This window comes from Macrobrachium nipponense, chromosome 42 (genome assembly GCF_015104395.2).
Source record: "Macrobrachium nipponense isolate FS-2020 chromosome 42, ASM1510439v2, whole genome shotgun sequence".
Taxonomy (NCBI): Eukaryota; Metazoa; Arthropoda; class Malacostraca; order Decapoda; family Palaemonidae; genus Macrobrachium; species Macrobrachium nipponense.
In genome coordinates this window covers 32,554,757-32,581,271 of record NC_061103.1, presented here as the reverse complement: position 1 = coordinate 32,581,271, position 26,515 = coordinate 32,554,757, and the positions used below count along the sequence as shown (strand labels likewise).

General features: G+C 45.0%; 1 protein-coding gene across 1 annotated transcript in view; it reads right to left on the bottom strand.

The window, feature by feature from the left end:
- Positions 1-26,515, bottom strand: part of LOC135213056 (ATP-dependent RNA helicase DHX8-like) — a 37,166-nt gene that overhangs the window by 4,567 nt on the left and 6,084 nt on the right. The window contains exons 2-6 of the mRNA XM_064246891.1: positions 12,370-12,458; positions 11,208-12,122; positions 9,793-9,954; positions 9,402-9,576; positions 8,693-9,181 (exon numbers count right to left, since the gene is read on the bottom strand). Coding sequence (XP_064102961.1) covers positions 8,693-9,181; positions 9,402-9,576; positions 9,793-9,954; positions 11,208-12,122; positions 12,370-12,458 — 1,830 coding nt within the window. The remainder of the gene's footprint in view (positions 1-8,692; positions 9,182-9,401; positions 9,577-9,792; positions 9,955-11,207; positions 12,123-12,369; positions 12,459-26,515) is intronic.

Below are 26,515 nucleotides of genomic sequence, written 5' to 3'. Positions count from 1 at the left end.
TAATTGTAGTAAACAGGATATTGATAAATCTAAATGAACTAACATTATGCCTATCCATAAACATTTTGTGTACTGATGGACACTGTCAGGAATGAAAACGTTTATGCCACTCAGTTAAAAATATACAAAATAAAACTAAGAATTATAGAGAAGGAAAAGAAACATTTCCCAAGTTATACTACAATAGTAAAGTTATTGACTGTTTTATTTTCATATAGGTATACTCAGGTATCTTTCATTCTTTTTCAATAAGGTAATTCTCTACCTGGAAGAGACATAATCATTCTCCAGGTAATTCTCTCCCTTGTAGCTATATTACATTTAACCATTCCTAGTACAATGAAATAGTACATAGTTCAGTCAAGATGAAGTTCATTTAATAACACTACCATAAGATCGAGTAAGAAAAAAATTATTGGGTGCAACAAAGTTACTCGTTATTTCTTTATTTATAAAATTACAATTTGGTGAATTTTGACTTAACCCTTATAAAAAATAAATGTTTACTAAAATTCAATCAATTTACCTTCCAAAGTAATAAGATTTCTAAGAATCTGACCAAAAGAACAGCTTTTAAATGAATGATGCAAGTTCGAGAAGTTCAAAAGATGATATTGTTATGATACAATAAAGTTTGTTCATACTTACCTGGCAGATATATATAATCAAGTACCCACCCACCTCCCCTCAGGGGACAGTGGAAATAAAAATTATGAATAGAAAATGGGAATAGTTCCTGATACCCGCCTCCCAGCGGCGGGAATGGGTACTAACCACCTGGCCGACCACTGCGTGTGTCGGAAGTTTTTAAAATTCTGTCGGACTTCAGAAAATACAGCTATATATATATCTGCCAGGTAAGTATGAACAAACTTTATTGTATCATAACAATATCATTTTGTTCATGAAACTTACCTGTCAGATATATATATAGCTGAATCCCACCTTTGGAGGTGGGAAGGGACAGAATAGAAGGATTTTGGGAAACAAATGCATGCAGATGATTTACATCTTGGTTCCACCTGTTAGCATAGCTGACTTCGTGATTACTGTCACCCAAGTCTGCTTGTGCTACTAGAGTTGCCAGCGAGGTAGAGACCTATATAGCTGGTGCACTCCAGATGATCTGTCAACAGGGGCGAGACCACGACGTGACTAGACCATATTGACCATACCATGAGGGCTAAGAAGTAAAATAAATATATATATATATAAATATATATATCACCACCTGACCAACCTAGCCAAAGTTAAGGTGTGTTAACTAAGGCTTAAGAGTTAAGAAGTCGCCGTTGTCGGCGACTCAACAACTAAATTAAGAGCTCTTCCTAACCATTTTCTACAGGATAGGATGAGTGGTACTTCTTGCCCCCAAGATTGTGTCTGCAGACACGTATGGCCCTAGCGAGCAGCAGATCTCAATGCCATCTTCACATCTCGCAGGGAGTGTGAAGTGAACACAGAGTTGCTTCGCTAAAACATGGTACTCAGGATGTTGCTGAGTGCCATGCTCTGTTGAAATGCTTCCGAGGCCGCGCCCTCACCTCGTGAGCATTCAGATAAAAGATTTCAATCTTTGTGCAAACACAATGAAGGAGCATTTTTGAAAGAACTCCTTAACACTAAAGCCAGGCTGTTCTTCGATATGGGCAAGTCTGGTCTTTTTCGAACACTGCAGATTGCCCGATTGACTTCGACTTTCTTGAGTTTTATGTAGATAAAACTTGAGAGACCCGACAGGGCACAGGACTCTCTCTGGCTCCTGCCCACTAACTTGTGCCATCCTTGCTTCCAAGCTCCTGGCCCAAGGACAAAACGGGTTACCATTCTTAGGCCACAACGGAAGGGTTAGAGAGCACACCGCCTTGTGTTCTCTAAAGCCAAAACTTGTGACGATGGCTTAAAATCTCACTAACCCTCTTTGTCGTATCTAGGGTGGTTAGAAGAAGGCCTTCCTGATCACATGCAAGAAGTTAACAGGTAGGAGAGGTTCGAATGCTTTGACATCAAGAACTTCAGACTACGTCTAAGTTCCATATTGAAAGCTTCGATCTGGACATGCACAGTCAGTCCGTCTGTACTAAAGTCAGGTGACCGACCAGTTGACCAGTCAGACGAATCAAGGACAGCAAGGCTGTACCCTGAAGACCATAAGGCACTATTCTTCGCTGAAGGATGATGTCTGGACTGCCTGGGCGATTCAATCTAAGCAACCTTGGGGGTGTATCACGCAACCCAACGTCGTCAGCGAATCAACTCCTGACTCGAGCTTCTTGGTGCAGGAGAAAGGAGTGAGGAGCAAAAAGGCGATTCAGTCCCGAAGGAAGAATGCCTGACAGTCCAACCTGGTCTCATGTTACACGATCATCGGGGGTGTATAAACGCAACCGACTTCGTCAACAAGAAACTCAGGGCTACTATATGTCGCCTGATCTCGCACAAGTGTCTGACTCCGAGAAAACAGGTGAGACAAAAAGTAGATGGTGAGCGAGGTTCGAGATTCCACAGAACTCAAAGATCGTGAAGGGCTTTGTTGTTTGACAGACGCAAATCTCTGAGCCCAAAGGCCGTCAACAACATATTTGCGTATTCTTTAATAGTTGTGACTGCCAGCTTATCCCATTCTTCAGACGGAAATGGAAGACGGTAATCTTATTCCTGTCAACATCTCGATAGCCTGAACGTAGTCAAGACTCAGAGCGGAGAGGTTATAGGTACCTTTCGAGTTAGAGTAGACCGACTCTCTCGGAAAAGGTCCTTGGAAAGTGAACTAGGAAGTATGTGACCTCTGTAATCCAGGATCCTGAAGGCCAACATGGGGCGATCAGCGTCATTGTCGCTCCCTGTGACGTCATAAATCCTCTTATTACATTTCCTAAGCGATTGAAAAAAGGGGAAAAAGAGACTAAATATCCATCCCCGTTCAATATCATAGGATGGCGTTTAATGGTACCGATCCCGGATCGAGAATAAGGGAGCAGAGAAGAAGAAGCCTCTTCGTCCTCAACATATCGAAGAGAAGAATGAAAGGGCGTCCCTAAAGTCTCCACAACTCTCAACTTACTTCTAAAGAAAGATTCCACTCGGAAGTCAATAGTTGCTGCCGTTGATCGAGACGATTCGTACGGACTTTCGCAATCCGGTAACGAACCTCTAGAGGATCGTTACATTCTACGCCTGTTGTTATAATAGGCTTTCTCGTAAACTCGAACAGGGACCGAGAGAAGATACTTCTTAAGATATGAGAGAGCTGTGGAATATCAGAGTTGATCTGGACCACTGGTTCCCAAAACTCGTTACGAGGACTGGAGGGACTACCGAATCGCTTTTACTTCTTTCAGATTAAGATCCAGGACATCTGAAACCCTATCCAGATGTCCGGCACCTTCTTTCTATCACCTCAGGTGATAAACGCACTGAGAGATGTTCAGAATCATTCCTAGATCTTGAATAATATTTCAGTTTCCCGGTAGGAAAAAACTGTGGTCTGAATTGCAGTCTATTCGGGGAAACAAACTTCTTCAGGAAGGAAATGGTCCCCAGCAAGCTCATCCATTCCATCCCCGAGTATGCTTACTTCCCTAATAAGGCTGCGCTTTGCCTAAGCAGGAGAGCATATAAAAGTTGCAATGTTGCGGTAGACTCGTAGTTCTATACCGTGCGGTAACGAGCACCGAAAGGATTAAGAGATAACTCTGTTGAACATAGTAAGGCAAAACGAATGCAACGTTTATTCATTCACGTAAGAAATCCCCTCAATCTAGGCTAAAGTCCGTGATTGTAGGGCAGAGTTACAGTTAGTCAGTCAATCCCGCAGGAGAGACGTAACCGCCAGCACAGAGATACGGTTAGTCAGTCAATCCCGCAGGAGAGAGAGACGTAACCTACGGCGCATGACAGCGCCCGATCTGTTACTGGCTCGGTTGGACTGGAAGCAGGGCTGCCAGATTTTCATGACCAACTTATCGTACAGACGGTTTAAAATTATCGTTTTTTCTCCAAAATTATCGCAAAATATATCGTATGCATGTGAAAAATTATCGTATCTTTTATCATTATACTATGCTCTACAGTAATCAACAACATTTCTTGGTATCAAAATAAATACATGAATATCTTTTATACAAACTCTACTGTCTCATTATAAAAAAACAATGTGAAATTTTACAGAGAAAAAATATATGAAACTGAAACCCTACATCATACATTGTGCATAGCAAAACAATAAACCAAATTAAAGAAAATGTTCTTTACCAAAATTATAGTTAAAGTTTTTACTATAGGCTGCATTATCATACAGCCGTGAACTGTTTTTTTTTAAACGTCTAAGTAGGGTGGCCATTTCTAAATTTCCAAAAAGGAGGACACCTCACATGTTTGTATATTATATATATATATATATATATATATATATATATATATATATATATATATAGAGAGAGAGAGAGAGAGAGAGAGAGAGAGAGAGAGAGAGAGAGAGAGAGAGCTGCATAGATACAGTAACTTTTACTGCTAACAAAAAAAAAATTGATTTTACTGAAATTCCTGTACTACATATAAAACCCATTTGTGTTCTCAGCTTGATTGCCTAGAGGTTTATTTCTTGCATTTCCAACGCAACCTCTGAGGGCTAGCTGGGGAAAACAAGCTTATTTTTCAGTTGAAATTTAGCTTGTCAAAGCTGGATTTAATATTACTACCATAGTAAAAACCGTTTGCTATCTGCCATCAAGACTGAATGGCAGTGGCCGAATGGATATATCTCGCATCCCAAGAAAGGGGGGCAAATTTACGTCCTCCTTAAGGTTACGGAGAATGGAGGACAAAGGGTTCAAAAGGAGGATCCCTGGTCACCCTACGTCTAAGCATGTCTTTGGATGGCGTAAACATAACACAGGACTCCTGGTTTTTCATACACTCAGAGGCCAATAAAGCACCATTAACAGTTTGTGTATTTAAACTATTTCGTATTTTTTTCTTAAAATTAGTGATCTTACTGAACAATCTCGCAGTCAGGATTCGAGAGGGAGAGACTGACCGTACACAACAAAATTATCCCCACTCAGATCATTTGGATCGGATGTTTACAATATCAGCATAATTGCCTCGTTCCACGGAGAGAGAGAGAGAGAGAGAGAGAGAATATGGTCTCATGTATCTCTTAAAAGGGGTCAGCGATAAGATGACCTCCCGGCTATTGGTAATTGAGTAGAGGGGGAAGAAAATACACACGGTACCAATACAATTAACCTATCTATCTCAATAATCTCATAACACAATTATCTACATATCCTAAGGGAAATTGTCACTTTACATTTTCATAATTTTCAATTAGAAACATTTAATCTTGAAAAAAATGCTTTTTAATCATCTGAAAATAAACAAATGCCAGAATTATCGTATAAAATGTACGATAGTTGGATCTGGTATCGTACATCGTACCAGAGGCTGTTTAATCGTACATGTACGATAATTATCGTACGAATGGCAGCCCTGACTGGAAGACAGACACAGCGTGACAGCAGCAGCCACCAGCTTACGAACGTCGTCTCTTAACTTTATGTCTGGGTTGCCAGCTACCCTATTCTACGAAGAAATAGGTCCGTTATTTTTTGAGCCGAAAGACTCTCAAGCTGGTATATTTAAGCGAAACAGAAAACGCTAAATATATAGATGCGTTTGTGTCGTCAGAACACTACCATACAACGGTAAAAGATAAATCGGAAACTCCTGGAAGGCTGCAGGGAGTAACGATTAAATGTCCTTAAAATAGACAATAGACCTCTCGGTTGCCATCCGAAGAGGTAACTACAGCAAGCGTATATGACTTGAACCAACCAGAAGTAAAATAACGCAAGGCAAAATATGAAATTATATCACAATAAAGTTTGTTCATACTTACCTGGCAGACATATATATAGCTGAATTCGGAAATACAGCTACATACATATCTGACAGGCAAGTTTCATGAACAAAACTTAAGAGAATCGAAGCAGTCAGCTCAAGCTTCTTATGTTACTGGACATAAGCGTTCATTGACGTAGTCTACAAGTCTATTTCTTGTACGAGTCTGCGAATGACGAATGAGAGCTCTTCCGAATCTTGTCAATAAGAGCTTATTCGCTTACGCAATATCAAGTTAATGAGATGTTTGTCAATGAGAACTAACCCATTTACGGGACAAAGAGATATTTTGTCAATGAGGGGATACCCACTTACTTGACAAAACGAAAGTATATTGTCAATGGGGGAAAGTCACTGAATTGACAAAACGTAATCCAGGGAGTCAAGCATTTAATTTTTTCGATTCCCGTCTCAAACGAGGAAGGGGCAAGAATCCTGTTAAGAGACTGGGCTTACGGCAGGTAGAACGACGATGTTCAATTCGGCAGCGTAGTCCCGACTAGAAACTAACAAAATCTATCATCTGAAAAACCCTTTCAGATGGGCTAAAAAGCTTGTAAAATTATCCTGGGAAGAGGAAGAAACTCTCCAACCAGCTTCCTCTCCCGTATCACAACTAATGCCTGCTAAAGCTTAAAATTTATTGGCAGTATGGCAAAGGAAGTCCTGTCTTGCGCTTTCCTGAAGAGCGTCCTTTTGATGAGTGCCTTTGCAAGAATCCCACTGAACGTTGCCGAGAGTCCTGACGTGCAGGACATCGAGCCTTACATAACCCGTAACTGCCTTATCGCAAAGTCTTGACTGCGGTAGTGGCAACTTAAATTTATTGGCCGAATGGCAAAGGTTGCGGTAGAGCAAACGAGATCTTCCCTTGAGCTTTCCTTAACTCCATCCACCTATGCGAAAAGCAATATTAATTGACAGAGACCTCTTGAATTCACGAAACCCGATGTCTTGCTGGGTTTCGAAGAAGAAGTTGTCTGTTCACTTTAAACTTCCTCCGAAGCACTGCCTACTTCACATTCTTTGCAGGTGAGGTAGAAGGTATCACCGGAGGTAGAGGTAAAACATTCTTTAGGCCCATATCTGAAACAAGAGCTTGAAGAGTTCAACAGAAACGTTCAGCCAGGCGACACACCTGGCGTGCGCTGGTGCACGCTCGGCGTCCACTGGCGCGCGCTCGGCGTCCACTGGAACGCGCTCGGCGTCCACTGGAGCGCGCTCGGCGTCCACTGGCGCGCACTTGGCGTGCACCCGCGCGCGCCTGGAGTCCATCCGAGCGTCCCGGGCGTCCGCTCTCAAAAGCTTCCTGCTACTATGACTTCTTTTACGTATTTCTCGGTGGAAAGACGGACACGAGTTCAGGCGACGTTCGCCTTCTTACTTCTCACTGAAACGCATAACGAGAGAGAGAGAGAGGACGTGAAGCGTCCTCTTCTATAAAGCTTCTATTTAGAGGGCGCGAGTCCTTCCGAAAGCTCCAACCCTGCATGGGGAGGACGCTTCGGAGGACGAGAAGCAATCTTTCAGGATTCGTGCACGCGCACGCACTTTGGCAGTCTGGGGATTTTCATCAGAAACTGCCGAAGGCACGCCAGATCGGTGGGGGTTCCTTGTAACCCTCCTTAGGCTTTCGACATGCTCCCTCCCCGGGTCCTGGGAGTCAAGCAGAGGTCCCGGCCTAGAGGCGAAACGAGGCCGATCTGACGCACCCTCCACTACACAAGGGGTATCACTGCACTTCTGCACTTCACTTTTACTCTCTAAAGCAAGCACTTTCGATTCTAAGATACGAATCGAAAGAGTATCAGAGAAAGGGTAATTCCTCTACAGACACTGCTTAGGGCCCGAAGGCAACACTGCAGGGTTAGGAGTAACAATTACAGAAGTAGCACTTCACAGCAATGAAGGAGAGCGAGCACCTCTCGTAGACATATTCATAGCCCGTAGGCCATACTACAGGGTTAGGCAAAATAAAGTCTACAGGAAGGTTAGCAGGTTCACTACCCTGACTTTTGTTACTGATTAATTGCGTACATACGAATCATACGTCTTCCTTACGGAATTAGACATGTTTACTGATTAATTGCGTACATACGAATCATACGTCTTCCTTACGGAATAGACAAAGTCTCACACTCCTCACATGACAAATCTCAACAAAGAAGCAAGACTCATACCCCTCGTGCATACCAAGTGCGGATCTACCGAAGCTTTCGGTAGCCACACCCTATCTTTGCAGACAACACCCTCTGAAACTAGCCTAACTAGATTCAGATATCTTATGCAAAAATGAATCAAATTCAAATCAATTTAAGATAGCGTATGTCTAGCCACAAATCCAAGTAAATAAATTAAAAGACAATAGGATACTTAGCGGCAATGAAGTTTCCAAAATCTAAGACGGAGGTACTGGAAACAGGTGTTTCCAGCACCGGCGACAGAAAAATTATGAATAGAAAATGGGAATGGTTCCTGATACCCGCCTCCCAGCGGCGGGAATGGGTACTAACCACCTGGCCGACCACTGCGTGTGTCGGAAGTTTTTAAAATTCTGTCGGACTTCAGAAAATACAGCTATATATATATCTGACAGGTAAGTTTCATGAACAAATAACGATGTTTGAAAGATAAAAAATAAAAGACTAAAAACACCAACATGTGATGAAACGATAAAGGTGAATGCAGACTACAATGTAGTACTTGAGAAATAGTCTATGTATTTTCAAATATAGCATATTAACATAACTCTACCAAATTACACAATCTTTCATTAATATTGACTAACCTGTAACGTGACGTTTCCACTCTGGTACCTCTTGCTGTTGGGAAGGCATTCCACGAGACATTGTAGGATCATTTCTTTGAATTTCTGGCAGAGGATCATTCCAATTCTGCCCTAAATTAGATGGAGTAGAGTCAATGTCACTCTCCCTCTGTGCCATCTTAACTTCCCTACGTTCTTTTGCTAAAGCACTCTGCATCATAGCAGCCTGTGCGAGAGACCCATCAGGATTCTTCATTATTCTGACTGGGCTAAGTTCTTCTCTTACTCGACCATAGCCTCTCAAGAAGGCAGGTTCCTCTTCAACTAACTCAATTTCAACATCCTCCTCATCATCATTCTCTCCTCCTATGACTCCTTGCTCTTCATCAAAGTCAGGTAACTCTGATTTACTGATACAGTTTGCAGCCATCATTTGTTTTAGTTCCCAACGTTCGGGAGAAGAGATTCGGTTGACACGCTTGTATGTTGCTAAGTCCTCCTCCTCAGTACCTAAAAGTAATAAAGTAATATTATTAGTAGGTGTTTATATTTTAATCATGGAGAGTTATGAGTACTATACACAGATATAAATAGTACCACTGAATCTACAAACAGAATATGAGTAAATGCTACAGTATTCTGTCAGCCAAAACACTATCAAATACAAAAAAGTATTATTGAAGCTTTTTCCGCATGATTCAAATAATACAACAAGATTTGTTAAACTTACCTTTAGTAAGTTCCATGAGAGACATGGGTCTGTCAGGGTTCCTCATGGTATCTTCATCTTGAAGGGTGTTACCTAAAAAAGGAGTTACATTTGGATTAAGGTCTTTGCCAGTTCCTTGATCCACATCCTTCATAGACAATGAAGTCTTCTGTCCTGTGAAGGACAACACTTTAACCTGAAAATAGCATTTTTGTTAATAACTTTACGCATATATAAATTCCAACAATATAATTATGAAACCTTTTAATAACTAAGAAAATACACGAAACTATGAAGCTCAAAAGATTATGATTCACAATATTTTCCAAAGTTATGCCTTTTGCCATAAAAATTAAAGAAAAAACAGACTTATTATATTACCTATACTGTTGTATGTTTACAATTATTTAACCTTTACTTTTTGGCCGCGCATTACAACATCAGACACATTAGTAACTCGTCCTTCCCGACGTAACTGTGAAATGTGTACCAGACCTTCAAGCCTACGTCTTAAACCTTCAAGCTGGACAAAACATCCAAAATTCAAGATGTTTGTCACTTTACCTTCATAAATCTGAAAAACACCAATATTAACAAATTAAATTTTACCTCTTCACTTTATTGTATCATCATCAGATTACACAAAGCACACATAACCTTAAAACTCTGTTTCCTTAAAAATACTAATACTGTATATCATAATGTAGTTCTGCTCAACACAACAGCTCTAAGAAACTATGTTAGCACTGGCAACATTAGGACCCAAATAGGGGAAATCCCATTTTTGTATTTTATTCTTCCAAGATGCTAACCAGCAAGGAACTATAAAGACTTCAGGGAACACATTCGAAGGCCATAGTTATAAAATTCCTACTGACTCCCATGTAGGGTCCCATGGATATCATCTAACATTAAGACCTCCCATGGATATCATCTAATTTTAAGACCTCTAAAAATACAGACAACCTATGGCACAGTGGTATTTGAAAGGAAGTTGTGCATAGTCTTTAACTAATGGCTGCTAGGAAGTCTCCTCTGAGGGAACTGCCAATGGACTGTATTATTTCCATCCCCTAAAGCACTTGCATTGTGAACTCACTGAGATGGCTCTGGTAAATAAATACCCATCCTGTTACCTTGGAGTCACATAGTAGATCCTAATGCAAAAACTTAATGGCATAAAATTCCTTTTTCAGGCTCTCTCTAGAAGGCCACCACTGGACTTATCAAGAATAGAAGAATGAAAGTTATAAAAAGGAAAGCAATCTAGTTACCCACTCTCTCCTTTAATGGGAATGGAATGGAATGGGATATGAAATTTAGGCCAAAGACCAAGCACTGGTGCCTATATGAGGTCATTCAGGGCTGAAAGGGAAATTGAGAGTAAAAGGTTCAAAAGGTTTAACACGTGGAAACCCTCACAGTTCCACTATGAAACAACTGTTAGGAGAGAGTGGATAGAAAGAATAGGAATGGAGGTACAGTAAAAGGAATGAAAGGGTACAGCTAGGGGCTGAATGAACACTGCAAAGAACCTCAAGTAATGCCTAGTGCACTGCATAAGGTGCACTGATGGCACTCCCCACCCCCCTTGTTCTCTCACCAACATACGTACTAAAATCCCAAAGAACCCCACAATTGGAAAAACTTCCAAATCATTTAAGATATTCCACTGATTTTTTGTAAATTATCATTATGATTGTAACACATTAAAAAAATTTTTGTTACCATATTTTAATTTTTCACTGTGCCTCCATGAAAAGTGTAGCAACCTTGAACTGATTTTGTTATTCCTACAATATATCTTGCAACAAATAAGCATCTTACCTTTCCAACAACTGGATTTTCATCTGGGACATGAGTAACAAAGGCCTCTCGATTACTAACTCTTTCTTGGTCACGATCTCTGCTCCTACTCCTACTATACCTCTCTCTCCCATGGCTCCTGCTTCTTTCTCTTCTGTCACGGTCCTTTCTGTCTTTATGTCTACTTCTTTCATAGTCTCTGTCATGACTACGGCTCCTTCTCCCTCTGTTACTGCTCAAATGTTTATCTTCCCGATACCGATCACGACTTCTAGATCGCTGATCCCGACTTCTAGATCGCCGATCCCGACTTCTGGATCGCCTTGATTCCCTGTCTTTACCTCGCCTATCTCTGTCTCTATCTTTGTTCTGGCCATGGCCTCTCTTCCTGTCTGCAGACCTTGATCGACTCCTACTGCGGTTTCGTTTTCTTTCTTTAGATCGCGATCTTGACTTTGACTTTTTCTTTCTTCCTCTATCTGGACTCCTGCTCTTTGACTTCTCCTTTTGTTTGGATGGAGCATGGGATTCTAAAAAGGCCATAAGATCATCAACACCACCATCAATCTCCTTTTTAACTTTGATATTAACATTGTCATTGGGTTCCTGTTTCGTCTTAACTGAATACTTTTCATCATCAGAATCTCTCTCCTTCTTCTTTTTCTTCTTTTTACTCTTGCTGCGCTCTCGCTCGCCTTCTTTCTCTTTGTTGTCATTGAGGTTTTCTTCTTTCACTGGCTTCTTAAGTTCATCATCTAACATATGTAAGACACTGGGATCATTAGGTATAGCAAGAAATGGAAGCAAAGCTCTCTTCTTGTCACTGTCATTTTTATACTTTACTGAACCATCTTTACCTACTACAGGTGCTGGACCAGCTGTTATTGATGGCATCATGTGCTGTATTAGTCGCCAAAGACTTTCAACAAATGATTCCTGAAATGAAAGCAGACATACCAGTGAGCGTAAAAAACAGGAAATGATTTTTATGAGTATGTCCACCTTTCATATTTGCCAACAGAAAATTTGCAAATGTAAAATTATTTTCATACTATCATTTCTATACATCTTAACCAAAATACTACAATATTTGCAGAATATTTTACAGGAAGAATGTTAAAAACTGAAGAGACCTTTGCATGATTATAAAAATAATTATCATATACAATTTCATTTTACTTACAGCAAACTGGTCACCTCCATTTTCTTCAAGTTCCTTTTTGAATTTGTCAAAACGTTTGCTCTTCTCCGCAAGTGATATGATGAACTCAGCTACAAGGTAAAATAATAAGACATGATTAAAAAACATACTACATTTCACTGAACTGCACTTTAATGAAAATTTTGGTACTACACTACTACTGTATAAAACATGAACAGCATTGACAAAAGAGTTTAAGAAGCCACAAATACTAAATGGAAAGCATCTCAAGTTGGTGCGAGTATCATTGTACAAAGATGTTGTATATGTATTTAATCTGCATCAAGTTTTCCTAACATAACAGACCTCACGAACAATAACAAACATGCCAGTGTGGTTTCTCACTACTTTTTCTTATTTTCCTGCAACTTCAAAAGGGCAGTCATGCAAAATCTTTTATATGACCTGCAACATATTTATATTTCCATATTCTGTATATTAATTCATCATTATGTTTATTTCTCATAATTTCATTTTTAACATTGCACTACACAGCAAAATAGTGGATTAAAATAATTTTCATATTCAATCTTGCATCCGAGCATCAGTAATGATGCCAGAGGAGCATTTGGACTTGCAAAGTTAAAATGGATGACTTAACCAAGGTTTTGTTTCTCCTTTTCCATTGTGTTACGTATTACAGGTTGATACTTAGTTACTACAGCACTACTGAATACAGGACTGTTTTCATATTATGTATGCCACTAATTATCAAGCCACATTAGCACCAAGGTTGGCCACAATAGTCATGCCCATGTGCATGGAAGATCCTTGTGATTGTTGATGTTCCCAAATATTTACAGAACTGTGGTACCACCCTCATGCTCACAGAGATAAATAGTGACGGACTTTGTAAGACAATAAACTACCTATACAAAAGTATTACAGTATTAACTAAATATAAAACTTTTGTTATCTTTATTATTACATAAAAATTTTGATAAGTTGATGGTAAACATAAAATAAAATCTTGTTCAACTCTTCTCTCTTTTCTTCACAAGCCTAACCTACTGATACTCAAAGGCAAAATTAATATTGCATAACAATAATAATTTATTTTGCCATACAATTGAAATATTTCACTGAGTAATGTCAAGAAACATAAGGCTGCTTTCATTAAAATTGGATTAGATTACTTTGTAGTTCTTACTGAACATGGCACACAACTGAAAGCGCATTAGAATCACCAGATTTTAAAGAAAGTGCTGGAGATGCGAACTTATATTTTAGTAAACGAGCATTAGGGGGAATAACCAACTGGACTAGTGGATCCAGTTTCCACCGCGTGTGAAGCCACCCTCCGAAAAAGTACTTTAACACGTCCTGACACCGGAGATGGGCACCACTCACGAGTTGTTGGTGGTGAGACCAACAACTCGAGACCTCTACTCTCCTTTTGAAGCAAGAAGTTTCTCCAAAGTTAGAAATTAAGGTCATATTTTAAGATTAAACAGAGGTTAATGAAAGTCTGGCTCTACACAGTGCACACATACCTAAATGACGCTTTCGAAATATTTACTTACAACTCCGAATATTTAGAACATTGACACAACACCATCTCGATGTTTGCGGAGTCGCTTGTGTCAATAAACTTGCCATTCCATGTGCTAAATCCGCACACCACTTGTACCCATAGACGCTGGGGCAATTTCTTCACAAAAATCGTAAACAATTACTTCCAACCACGACTTATCCAAGGAAACTACGATTTTTGGTAGAAGAAGAAGAAGCGTGCACTAGATAATTATTTAAATAAATAGTTGAATGCCAGTATAAGGTCATGAATTGCATAAATTTTTTTACATATTCATGATTATTAATTTGAAAATATTCGTTGTTGGAAAAGTAACTAGATTCCTGACTCAAATATCAACAGTTTTGCTTGTGCACAGTACCTACAGAATTCTTCGTGCTCTTAAATTGTTTATCAGTGTTGCCAATTGGTATGTGTTTACCCTCCAAACTGGGTATAAGACTTACACAAAACCGGGGAAATAAGTGAAATTAGCGTATCTATTTGTAGTATATATACATATTACAGCAATTTTATCATTGTTGCATTACTATGATAACTAGAATTCATGGAAACAGTTTGTAAATGCATCGGCGTATGTGTGAAGCTCCACTAGATTGGCAACGGTGAGTCATTTTGTTGTCATCTGCTTGTATCTACTTTAGAAATATGATATTGTTATGATACAATAAAGTTTTGTACATAGTTACCTGGCAGATATATACTTTGCTATAGACTCCGTCGTCCCGACAGAAATTCAAATTTCGCGGCACACGCTACAGGTAGGTCAGGTGATCTACCGCCCTGCCGCTGGGTGGCAGGACTAGGAACCATTCCCGTTTTCTAATCAGATTTTCTCTCTTCCACCTGTCTCCTGCAGGGAGGCTGGGTGGGCCATTAATCGTATATATCTGCCAGGTAAGTATGTACAAAACTTTATTGTATCATAACAATATCATTTTTGTAAATTCAACTTCCCTGTCAGATATATACTTAGCTGATTGGCACCCTTGGTGGTGGGTAAGAGACAGCTAACTACTGAAATAGAGAGGTAAACAACATATGTTGTAGGTAATAATAAAACCTTGGTTCCTACCTGATTAGGCGGAAGACTTCGTGGCTACTGCCCAGGAGTCTGCTTTGCCTCAGAGCCTCAGCGAGATAGTGATCTATGGCTAAGAGTTCTTGTGGGTCTGTCAATGGGGTCTTATCCACTTACTCGGCAGAGCCTAAATGGCATTTGTCAATGGGTGCTAATCCACTAACATGACAACACACCTTTTGCAAGGAGCACAACACCGATCCCGATCACCTGATCCTAACACCCGGGTTAGTTCTAAAGATTGAAAGGAGTTATCCCCAAACTCCTAACAAACAACCAATAACTCGAAACCAAATAAACGCACACAAATATTATAGTACAAAAAAAAAAAAATTTGGTCACCCCCATTTCCTTACTGACAAAAGGCGACGGCCGCCTGTGTGACATCTAGCGCCCCTGCCAGTAGAAAACCAAGAACATATCTAACGAGAGGGTTTACGTATACACAAACAAATTAAGGATCAGTATTTGCTCCGTCCCAGCACCGTATCCGCCGACACAAACGGGCCGAGAGAGAAGCATTTATCATATGTTACCCTGACATCCTTCAGGTAATGCGATGCAAAGACTGAATTGCATCTCCAATATGTTGCTTCAAGGATGTCCTTCATTGACATATTCCTATGAAATGCCAATGAAGTAGCAACTGCTCTTACTTCATGAGCTTTGACTCTGAGTACTTTGAAGGAGTCATCAGGGCATTTATCATGAGCCTCAGTAATAACACTTCTTACAAAGAAGGCCAAGGCGTTTTTAGACATGAGTCTCTTCGGGTTCCTTACAGCACACCAGAGACCATGTTGACAACCTCCCAGCTGCTTTTTCTTACTAAGATAAAATTTAAGAGCCCTGACTGGGCAAAGAGACCTTTCAATCTCTTTACCCACCAGGCTAGAAAGGCCTTTCACTTCAAAGCTCCTGGGCCAGGGCTTTGAAGGGTTTTCATTCTTTGCCAGAAACAATATCTGGAAAGAACAGATAGCAGCATCTCCTCTAAAGCCAACACGTGAATCTAGAGCGTGGAGTTCGCTCGTTCTCTTGGCAGTAGCGAGGGACAACAGGAAAATACACTTCCTAGTAATATCTCTAAAAGAGGCAAGGTGTGGAGGTTCAAACCTATCCGAGGTCAGGAATTTCAGGACCACGTCAAGATTCCAGCTCGGAGTCTTCTGAGTACTAGACTTTGAAGTCTCGAAAGACCATATAAGATCGTGCAGATCTTCATCTTCAGCTATTTTCAGGCCCCTATTCCTGAAAACGGCTGACAACATACTTCTGTATCCTTTGATGGTGGATACCGATAAGTGCGATTCCTCCCTAAGGAAAAGGAGGAAATCTGCTATGTTGGTCACAGAGGTACTGGAGGAGGACAGCTTCTTCGATCTACACCATCTTCTAAAGACTTCCCACTTCGATTGATAAACTCGCATTGTCGAAGACCTGTGGGCTCTAGCGATAGCGCCCGCAGCTTTTCGAGAAAAGCCTCTCGCTCTGACAAGTCTTTCGATAGTCGAAAGGCAGTCAGAGCGAGAGCGGGGAAGTTTTGATGGAACCTCTCGAAGTGGGGTTGTCTGAGCAGATCTGTCCTGTTTGGAAGAGATCTGGGGAAGTCCACCATCCACTCCAGTACCTCTGTGAACCAATCCTGAGCGGGCCAAAATGGGGCTATGAGAGTCAACCTAGTCCCCTTTGAGGCCACGAACTTCCTGAGCACTTCCCCCAGAATCTTGAAAGGGGGAAAGGCGTAGGCGTCCAAGCCCGACCAATCTAGGAGAAGGGCGTCGACTGCGAACGCTCTTGGATCCTCTACTGACGAGCAGAAGATGTCTATCCTCTTGGAGAGGAACGTGGCGAATAGGTCTATGTGAGGTCTCCCCCACAGAGACCAAAGACTTTGACACACTTCTGAGTGGAGGGTCCACTCTGTGGGAAGGACCTGACTCCTCCTGCTCAATCTGTCCGCCCTCACGTTCCTCTCTCCTTGGACAAATCTCGTAAGGAGGGTTATGTTCCTTTCCTCTGTCCAGATCAACAGATCCCTCGCCAGTTCACAGAGGGAGAACGAATGAGTCCCCCCTTGCTTTTGGATGTAAGCCAGAGCCGTGGTGTTGTCCGAGTTGACCTGGACCACCCCGCCTCTGACTTCTGACTCGAAGAACTTTAGGGCTAGGTGTATGGCCACAAGTTCTTTGCAGTTGATATGCCACTGGTGATAGGTGGTTATGTCTTGCATTAGAAGACGAAAGATTGCAGGATGGGAGAAATAATATCCCGAGTCGTAGATTGGTTTATTCCAATCAGCAAAAGGTAAATATATACAGAGGCCTCTGCAGGGCGTGCAGCTCGCGCCAAGAAGAAGCAAGAAGAATAGGTTCATGCGCATGTGCAGGGTTCATGATACAGGGCGGCACATGCGGATGCGTTCACAATAAGTGATTTTATTAAAATACATGGAAATTAATCGTACAGCAATTGCATAGTAAAATATACATTATTCCACACCTCCCCTTCCCCTTTTGCGTTCAAAGAGGTATTTTGAACGTACTAAACAAATTACATGTAGATATATACATTATGTAGGTCTGTTCAATCCTTGGGGACCTGCGAGGGCTTTGGAAGGAATTGATGACTTTTCCATGTCTGGGCTAGGGACCACAGGGAGATCAGAGTTGGGAACTTGACTGGGGCTGGGCAGTGGATATAGGAAGCGACGGTTCCGACGTAACACTCGACCACTCGGGAGACGGATCTCGTACTCGCGTGATCTTGCACCACCATGACAATCCCAACTGTGTCCCATCGGTGGGATGTTGGGTCCGGAGGCGGACATGTTGGCCCGACATTAAGCCTGGGCAGGGGGAGGGCGGGCGTGGGCGTCATAGTTGCGCTGCACCTGAGCAGCTCTGGCAGCGGCTCGGCGGTCGCAGTCATGGGCCTTTTCCTGCCAATCTTCTGTGAATGACTGAGGATGGGCAGGCACACATGTACGGAGAGGGTGACCATACAGTACCTGGGCAGGAGAGCAACCAGACTGGTTGGGTGTGTTTTCTCAACTCAAGGAGACCACGATCGAAATCCTCGCAGTCAATGTTTCCTGTGGGGGCCGTTTTGAGGATCAAGTGCTTGACAGCCTTGACGGCGGCCTCAGCGTGTCCATTAGACTGTTGGGTAAGTGTGGCGACGAGGTGATGTGATGTACACCCCAACGTTCTGTGAAGTCGGCGAATTCTTGCTGGTAAACTGAGGTCCTCCATCAGTGCGCAGGCCGTAAGGGAACACCCACCTCTCTGAAGTAGCGGCAGAAGTGCCGTATGGTCGAGGAGGCAGTAGTGTCCACCCTTGCAAGGGACAACCACAGGCCAGCCAGAGAGGCGGTCGACGACTACAAGAAAGGACTTCCCAGCTACCTGGAAGAAGTCCGCCGATACCGACTCAAAGGGCCTGGATGGATGGTCGTCGTTGTGGAGAGGCTCCCGTTGTTGGCTGGGACGCAGGACTTGGCACGGCTCGCAGGCAGCGCCGTTGTTGGCTGGGACGCAGGACTTGGCACGGCTCGCAGGCAGCGACGGTGTTGGCGATGTCCGAGTCTATCCCAGGCCAGAAGACGGTTTGTCGAGCCCGACGTTTGGTAGCCTCGACACCACGGTGACTATCATGGAGTCTGGCGAGTGTGTGGCGACGTAGAGCTGCAGGAACTAGTATTCTTGCCCCATAGAGCACGAGGTTGCCATCAGTAGAGAGGGCTTCTCGCAGCTTCCAGTACTGTGATAAGGATGCATGTAGGTCGTAGCGATTCGTGGGAAACCCAGAACTGATGCAGTCACGAAGGCGAACGTAGGTGGGGTCGGCCTGTGCTGCTATCGACATGTCCTGTAGGGTCCGGTCGGCGTCAATGGTTGGGGCATCCTCGTCCTGGGAAGCTGTTGTAGCGTTGATGACAGATCTGACATGTGCCGTTACCTCAGCGCAGCCAGTCATATCCTCAGAGGTGGGGTAGCTGACTGGTGCACGAGAAAGTGCATCTGGGATGCATAGAGACTTGCCGGCGCGCCATACTGCAGTAAATTGATATTCGACATGCGCTCCTTCATTTGCTGGAGCCGTGGGTTTTCAACCATGTCCAGCGTGTAGCTGTTGATGATAGGCACCAATGGGCGATGGTCCGTTTGCAGGGTGAAGGTTGCAGTCCTTTGAGGTATAGGCAGCACTTTGTGAGGCCCAAGATACTGCAAGCATCTCCAGTTCAATTGTTGCATACCTTGTTTCGGCGTCTGCGAGAAAGCGGGATCCACACTGGACTCTCGGAGATGTCCAGATCCATGTCCTGGAGGAGAGCGTAGCCTACTCCATAGAGGCGAGATGCATCGGTCTGGAGAATGGTTGGCAGGGTTGGGTCAAAAGACGCAAGAACAGGTTGGGCTTGAAAAGTGCTTGTTTCACACGTTTGAAGGCCTGGTCATGGTCAGGTGTCCAAAGAAAAAAGCGCTTAGGGCTCATGAGTGGTCGAAGGGGCTGTGCTGTCAGGGCAATATCTGGGGTAAACTCTGCCAACTGGTTTACTAATCCCATGAAGGAACGTAAGTCCGTCAGGTTGGATGGTGTAGGGAAGTCTTGCAGAGCAGCAACTCGTCCTGGGTCAGCAGCAATTCCTTCTTCGGAAAGGGTGAAGCCACAGAAATTCACTCTGGTCTCTGCCACTGTGAACTTTTCTTTGTTGAGAGTGATGCCATTTTTGCGGCAGCGGGGTGAGCAATTCGTGGATCCTGTGGTAGTGTGTCAGTAGGTCATCGTCGAAGATGAAGAATGTCTATCAACAACCTTGACACATTCTTCATGCCTTGGAGAGACTAGGTCGCCGCGTAGTAACAATAGGCATCACCAGTGGCAGCGAAGCCCATAGGTCCCCGGCAATGCTGGAAGCGTCCATAAGGCGTAATGAAAGTGGTGAGGTTGCGGTCCTCTTCTGCTAGTTCCATCTGCCAGTAGCCATGTAGAGCGTCCGCGGTGGTGAAGAACTGGCGGTGGAGTCGACAGCACGGACAGCAGCTAAGGGCGTGGGCGAAGGTGGGCTGGACGGGAGACTTGTGCGTTCAGCTTCGTGAGATCCACTGTGATTCGAACTCCCTTGGCCTTAGGAACGACGACTAGAGGGTGGCACCATTCCGATGGCTCATCTCCACAAGGCTTAATGATTCCCTGTTGTACCATGGAGTCTAATTCATTCTTGACAGGTTCGCGGGAAAGCGTAGGGTATCTGCCTTGGGGTGTGGATGGCGAAAGGGGACCGCGTCCTTCCTTAAGGTGGATTTTTCATGGGAGGGCCGGTCATCGGCCTCAGTGGAGCTGCTTTAAGATCTTCCTTTGACACGAGTACGTCTGAAAGGAAAGGTTTCTAAGAAATACTCTCGGGCCCTCAGCAGGGGTCTGTCAGCATGCAGGGTAGCTCCTTGCATCGATTAACGTGGGTGACCTGTAGGATGGGCCGCGGAAAGTCTGGCGGGATGATGGCCAACTCCTTGCAAAGTGCAATAGGACAGGAGTGGCATCTGAACGCGTTCGTGGACTTGAATCGTGGCGAGGCAGGGACCGGGTTTGGCCAAGGACAAGGTTTGGTGGGGGGCCTTAAGGGTTCTAAAGTAGGTGTCATCTTTGACCCCATCTGCCGTGAGTGTCACTGATGTTGCAGGAGGCTGTAGCTCAGTCCTGGGAATGCGAAGGAGTTCCAAGTGCTGGGGGCCCATCACTGATACATCAGCTCCTGTATCAGGCAGCATCATTAACTTCGATGTCTCACCCCTGTAGGTGAGGGCGATGGATATAGGTGATGGTGAGGAGTCAGTTGATGAAGAAGGAGTCTCGACCTTGCGACAGCTAGAGGGCTTGCTAGAAGGGGGCGTGGCATTGGGTGGGCGGGCCGCCCTGCTTGGCGTTCATCTGCTGACGGCAGTACTGTCATAGTGGCCCACTCGGCCGCAGTGTCTGCATGTGGCCTTATTGGCGGGGCACTTTGGGGTCCTGCGCCAGTGTCCTTTGCAGCCACAGTTTACACATACACTGTCGCTGGCTGGGCACTTTCCTGTTGAGCTGTGCTTCCTTGTGCAGGAAGGGCATAAAGTGTCCTTGTTAGGGGTTGGTAGCGAGGTAGAACCCCTGTTGCCATGTCCTTTGATTTTTTTATACATGGAGACGGCACACAATTTAGAAGGAGGGGCACGTATGGCGGTAGTGGCTGTCCGTGTGGCCTCATAGGAGCGACATTCGTTAACCATGGTGGCCAATGAAGCTGCAGCGTCCAGGGCAATGAGTTTCTGAGTGAGCCCCTCGTCTCTGACTCCCATGATAATGATCATCTTCAGCTGAGTCTCCTCACACACAGCAGAATGGCCAGAACAGACGTCGATTTCCTCTGCTACATGCTTCAGTCGGACGTAGAAGTCGCTGAAGCTTTCCCCTTCCCTCTGCTTGCAGGAGAGCAGGTCCCTGCGTCGTAGAGCTTCATTCCGCAGGTTCTTGATGTGTTCCTGGAGAATATTCAAGACCTCGTCAACACTCCGATCCGTGTCTGGTGGTACGTTGAGCGTGTGTTTCGAGTATTCTTTGGGTCTCCAGGCTGAGGCACTACGAAGCTGTATCATCTGTTTCCTGGTAGGTAAGTCCCTAAGTCCACCATCACACTGTAGTCATCCCAGCGTCTACGCCATTCCTGAACACTTGGTATGTGGCATCAGGACGTAAGGGCGGCGGGGTGGTCTGGGCGATGGCTTTCTGTGGGGGTGGTGGCGTGGGTGGACGATGGCACTGAGGATTGTGTGGGAAGTTGTTGCGAGTCCGCTGGTGTTGCTTGCTGCTGGCTGAATTGACGCTAAGTAGCTGCAACAATGCGGCTGAAACGTTGAGCTTCCTCCTCTCTTCTTAAGTTGTCCTCTTGGCGCGTAGATCCTCTTCGTGACGACGTTGTTCCTCTTCATAACGACGTTGTTCTTCCTCTCTCCGACGTGCAGCCAACTCGGCCTGTCGAGATTCCTCCAGGTACTTGATGAGGAGCCTTAACTCCGTATTTGGAGCTGTGGGGAGGTGGTATACTCAGGTGCTGTAGAGCAAAGGTGGGGTTTTCCAGCGATGCAAACCTGGAAGGGTTCGACGGTCTGTTGGTGAGACTGGGTGTGAAGGCAACTGGCGGTCCTCAGGGTCCTGGTCGTGTTGCATATCCCCAGGCTCGTCTTGATGTGAAGCAGAAGCCATATGAACAGTTTTTCTGCAATGTCAACTGCAGTTTAAAGGAAGAGAAGAACGATGAGAAGACTTTCTACAGTTTTTGTTAAAAAGTTACTTGTAAATAATTCTTCAACTGTGCGGCGAATACTGGCAGGCGGTGAAGAGTGGGCTGGGTGGGCTCCTGGGGGGTGGGCGGTCGTGGATGAGTGGGGAGCGACCACTCGACCGTTGAAAAAATGAGTCGGCACTCGGCAGTGTATGGCAAATGATGAGCGTGAGTGGATGTGCCTCGGGCTCTGTAGCTGGGTATGGAAATAAGGGTACCCGTAGAGCTGGGGCAAGGCACAAGAAAAATACAACCCACTAAAATCAAAGCACTGACATTACACTGCACTGGCACTACACAAACACTGCATGAAACGTATCATAAGCACCGCACTAGCACTGTAAATCGAGGCGACCGAGGGGTAATGGCGGCTGGGTTTGAATGCTGATCCGGTGTTCCTTGAAATTGCTGAATGGTTTTCGTCACTGCGCCATGGTGATAGGTGGTTATGTTCTTGCATTAGAAGACGAAAGATTGCAGGATGGGAGAAATAATATCCCGAGTCGTAGATTGGTTTTTATTCCAATCAGCAAAAGGTAAAAAATATATACAGAGGCTCTGCAGGGCGTGCAGCTCGCAGCCAAGAGAAGCAAGCAAGAAGAAAATAGTCATGCGCATGTGCAGGGTTCATGATACAGGGCGGCACATGCGGATGCGTTCACAATAAGTGATTTTATTAAAATACATGGAAATTAATCGTACAGCAATTGCATAGTAAAATATACATTATTCCACAGCCACGACACCTGTTCCCTTGTCCAGGTGCCCCACACTTCTCTTGCTCCTAGAGTTGCTCCCCATCCCGACTCCGAAGCGTCGGAGAACAACACTTGGTTGGGGTTCCGAATGGCAAGGGACAAGCCCTCGTTCCTCTTGAGAGGGGCCAACCACCACTTTAAGTGATTCTTCACTTCCAGAGGAATCGGGAAAGAGTCTGAAAGTTGCCCAGTCTTCCAATTCCAGACTCTCTCTAGAAGAATTGCAGGGGCGAATGTGGAGTCTCCCTAGGGAAAAGAACTGTTCCAGCGAGGAAAGGGTCCCCAGAAGGCTCAACCATTCCCTCGCTGAACTGTGTTCCTTCTCTAAGAACCTCGAGACTTTTATAAAGCCTCGAACGAGTCTCTCCTGCGAAGGAAAAACCCGAAAACCCCGAGAATCCATCTGAATCCCCAGATAAACCAGGTTCTGGCTGGGGATCATCTGTGACTTCTCGAGGTTGACGAGTAATGCTAGAGACCGAATCAGGTCTAGTGTTGATGCCAAGTCCTCCAAACACTGGCTCTCTGACTTGGCCCTGATGAGCCAATCATCCAAGTAAAGGGAGATGTTGATTCCCTTCAAATGAAGCCATTTCGCTACATTTCTCATCAGGCTCGTGAATACCTGAGGAGCCGTAGACAGGCCGAAGCACAAAGCCCTGAACTGATAGATCTTGTCCTTTATCATGAAGCGAAGATATTTCTTCGACGAAGGATAAATGGGGACGTGGAAATAGGCGTCTTGCAAGTCTAGGGAGACCATCCAATCTCCTGGACGTAGGGCCGACAGAACCGAGGCGGACGTTTCCATGAGGAACTTTTTCTTTTCCACGAACCGGTTCAGCGCGCTTACGTCTAGTACCGGTCTCCACTCCCCCGAAGCCTTCGGGACTAGGAAAAGGCGATTGTAAAATCCCGGGGAGTGGGGATCCTGCACCAGCTCTATGGCCTCCTTGTCCCACATCTGATCCACCATTTGTAGGAGCGTATCTCTCAGAACAGGGTCTTTGTATCTCGCGGACAGTTCCCGAGGAGTCGAAGTTAGGGGAGGTCTGTTCTTGAAGGGGATGATGTATCCCTTCCTCAGAACCGACAGCGACCAGGAGTCGGCTCCTCTCAAGGCCCAGGCTTCTGCATAATCCAGGAGCATCGCGCCCACCGGTGTTTGGAGGATCTGTGAGTCACTTGCCCTTCTTGAAGGGCCGGAAAGCTGACCTTCCTCTCTTGTCCGAGCTCTTCCTTTTGGAGGGGGGTCGTGTAGCAGAACCTCCACGAAAGGGCGGCTGAGGCGGACGAGAGTCCTTCTTAGAAGCAGTCACAATAGGCAGTTCTTCTTGGCTGTCTGCACAAGAAGGTCCTGTGTTGCCTTTTCAGTCAGTGAGCGAGCAATATCCTTCACTAACTGAGAAGGGAACAGATGATCCGACAAGGGAGCGAACAGTAAGGCAGTTCTCTGACTGGGCGAAACAGCCTTCGTCGAGAAAGATCCGAACACCGATCTCTTCTTGAGTAAACCCGCTCCAAAAAGGGAAGTCACTTCTCCCGAGCCGTCTTGAACTGCTTTATCCATGCATGCCAGAACGCTATGGAGAACTTCTGGGCTGAGAAAGTCTGCGTCCTGGGTTTTCTTCGCAAGAACTCCAAGGGATCAGTCCAGAAAATTAAAGACCTCTAGTACGAGGAAAAGTCCCTTAAGGAGGTGATCTAACTCCGACATGCCCCAAGTCGTTCTAGCAGACGATAAGGCGTGTCTTCTGGATGAATCGACCAGGCTAGAGAAGTCTGACTCTGCTATTGCAGGGAGAGACAGACCCATGGTTTCTCCTGTCTCGTACCAAATGCCTCTCCTCCCTAAAAGCTTGGAGGGAGGCATGCAAAACACTGTCTTCCCCAATTCCTTCTTCGAATTCATCCACAAACTGAGAGACTGGAGGGCCTTCTTCATGGAAATAGCCAGTCTCATTTTCAAAAAGGAAGAGGACTTTGAGGTCTTGGTACTAGAAAAAAGAGACCGAGGAGAAGGAGGAGTGGCAGGACTAAGCGAATCTCCGTACTCCTGTAGCAATAAGGCGGCTAAGGCCTTATAGTTGGAAAGACCATTCGCTGGAGACTCGTCTCCCGACACATCTTCCAGCTTGAGACCAGCTGAAGGAGAACGTTCCCGTTTGGAGGATAAGTCTTCCGTAGACCTCCTTCGTTCTGTAGGAGAAGGGCTTCTATCTGGGGAAGAGCTGATCGAAATCGAAGCTCTATGTACCAAAGTCTGAAGATCAGAAGCCTTCTCTCGTACCCCGCAAACAGCTTCAAGATCAGCAGATGTCTGAGGTTCAAAAGCGGAAATGCGCCTGCTAGGCGACGAACTCCTGGAAGGTGCCTTGCGCCTGGCTGGTGCCTCGCTCCTGTCTGGTGCCTCGTGCCTGGCTGGCTCCTCGCGCCTGGCTGGCGCCTCGCGCCTGGATAGCGCCTCGCACCTGGTTGGCGCCTTGCGCCTGGAAGGTTCCTCGCGCTTGGCTGGGGTCCCGCTCCTGTCTGGCGCCTCGCACCTGGCTAGCGCTTCTCGCATTGTAGGCTCTCCTTGTTCCGAAGAAGACCAATCACAGACAGGAGTTTCTTGCTTGCTGGCATGCGGAACACTCCTAGGAGAAGGAGGGCGCTCGGACGCACCTTCAAGCCTCTTGCAAGATCGAGTATCTGTAGAAATGAACTTGGAGGGAGGAACCTCTAAGCGCCGAGAGGACCTCTTGATAGGAAGAGAAGTATCCTTCCTACGCGGAGGGTCCTTGGAGAGCACTCCAACCAAAGAAGAGATCTGCTCCTGCATGGCCAGGAGGATCCTTGTGGTAGCCGCATCCCTGTCCTTGTCAGAAGGAGGGGAAGGCGATCTGGAAGGCGCCTGGGGCTCCCCGTCAGCAACGGGAGACAATAAGGCTCTCTTAGCTCTCATGTCCGAGGGCGACTCTTCTGGGAAGCGTTCCGGACTCGAATCAAGCGCAGGCGCTCTCCAGCTCCTCTTCAACGGGCGCGAAAGAACAGTATCTCTCCAACCGCACCTGGGAGACGAGGACTCTGATGATGAGAAGCACTCACGCAGGACGCTTTTGCAATAGCGATCCCTGGCAGTCTGAGGCGTAACAGATCCTGCCGAAGGGACGCCTGATCAGTGGGGAATCTCCACAACCTCCGTACGGCTTTCGACATTCCTTCTCCTCTGGGTCTGGGAGCTTGGAAGAGGTCTAGGCCTGGGAGCGTTGTGGACACTCACATCACTGTCCACTACATAATTCACTTCATAATCACTATGCTTACCTTCCAAAGCTGCCATCTTAGTCTCCATTCTTTTAAGGGCAGCTTTCAGATCTGCTAGTTCCGTTGCCGAATCTGTAGGTTCTGCAATAGGTGAAGGGGCTGATACAGAAGGAGAAGGAGCAATTCTT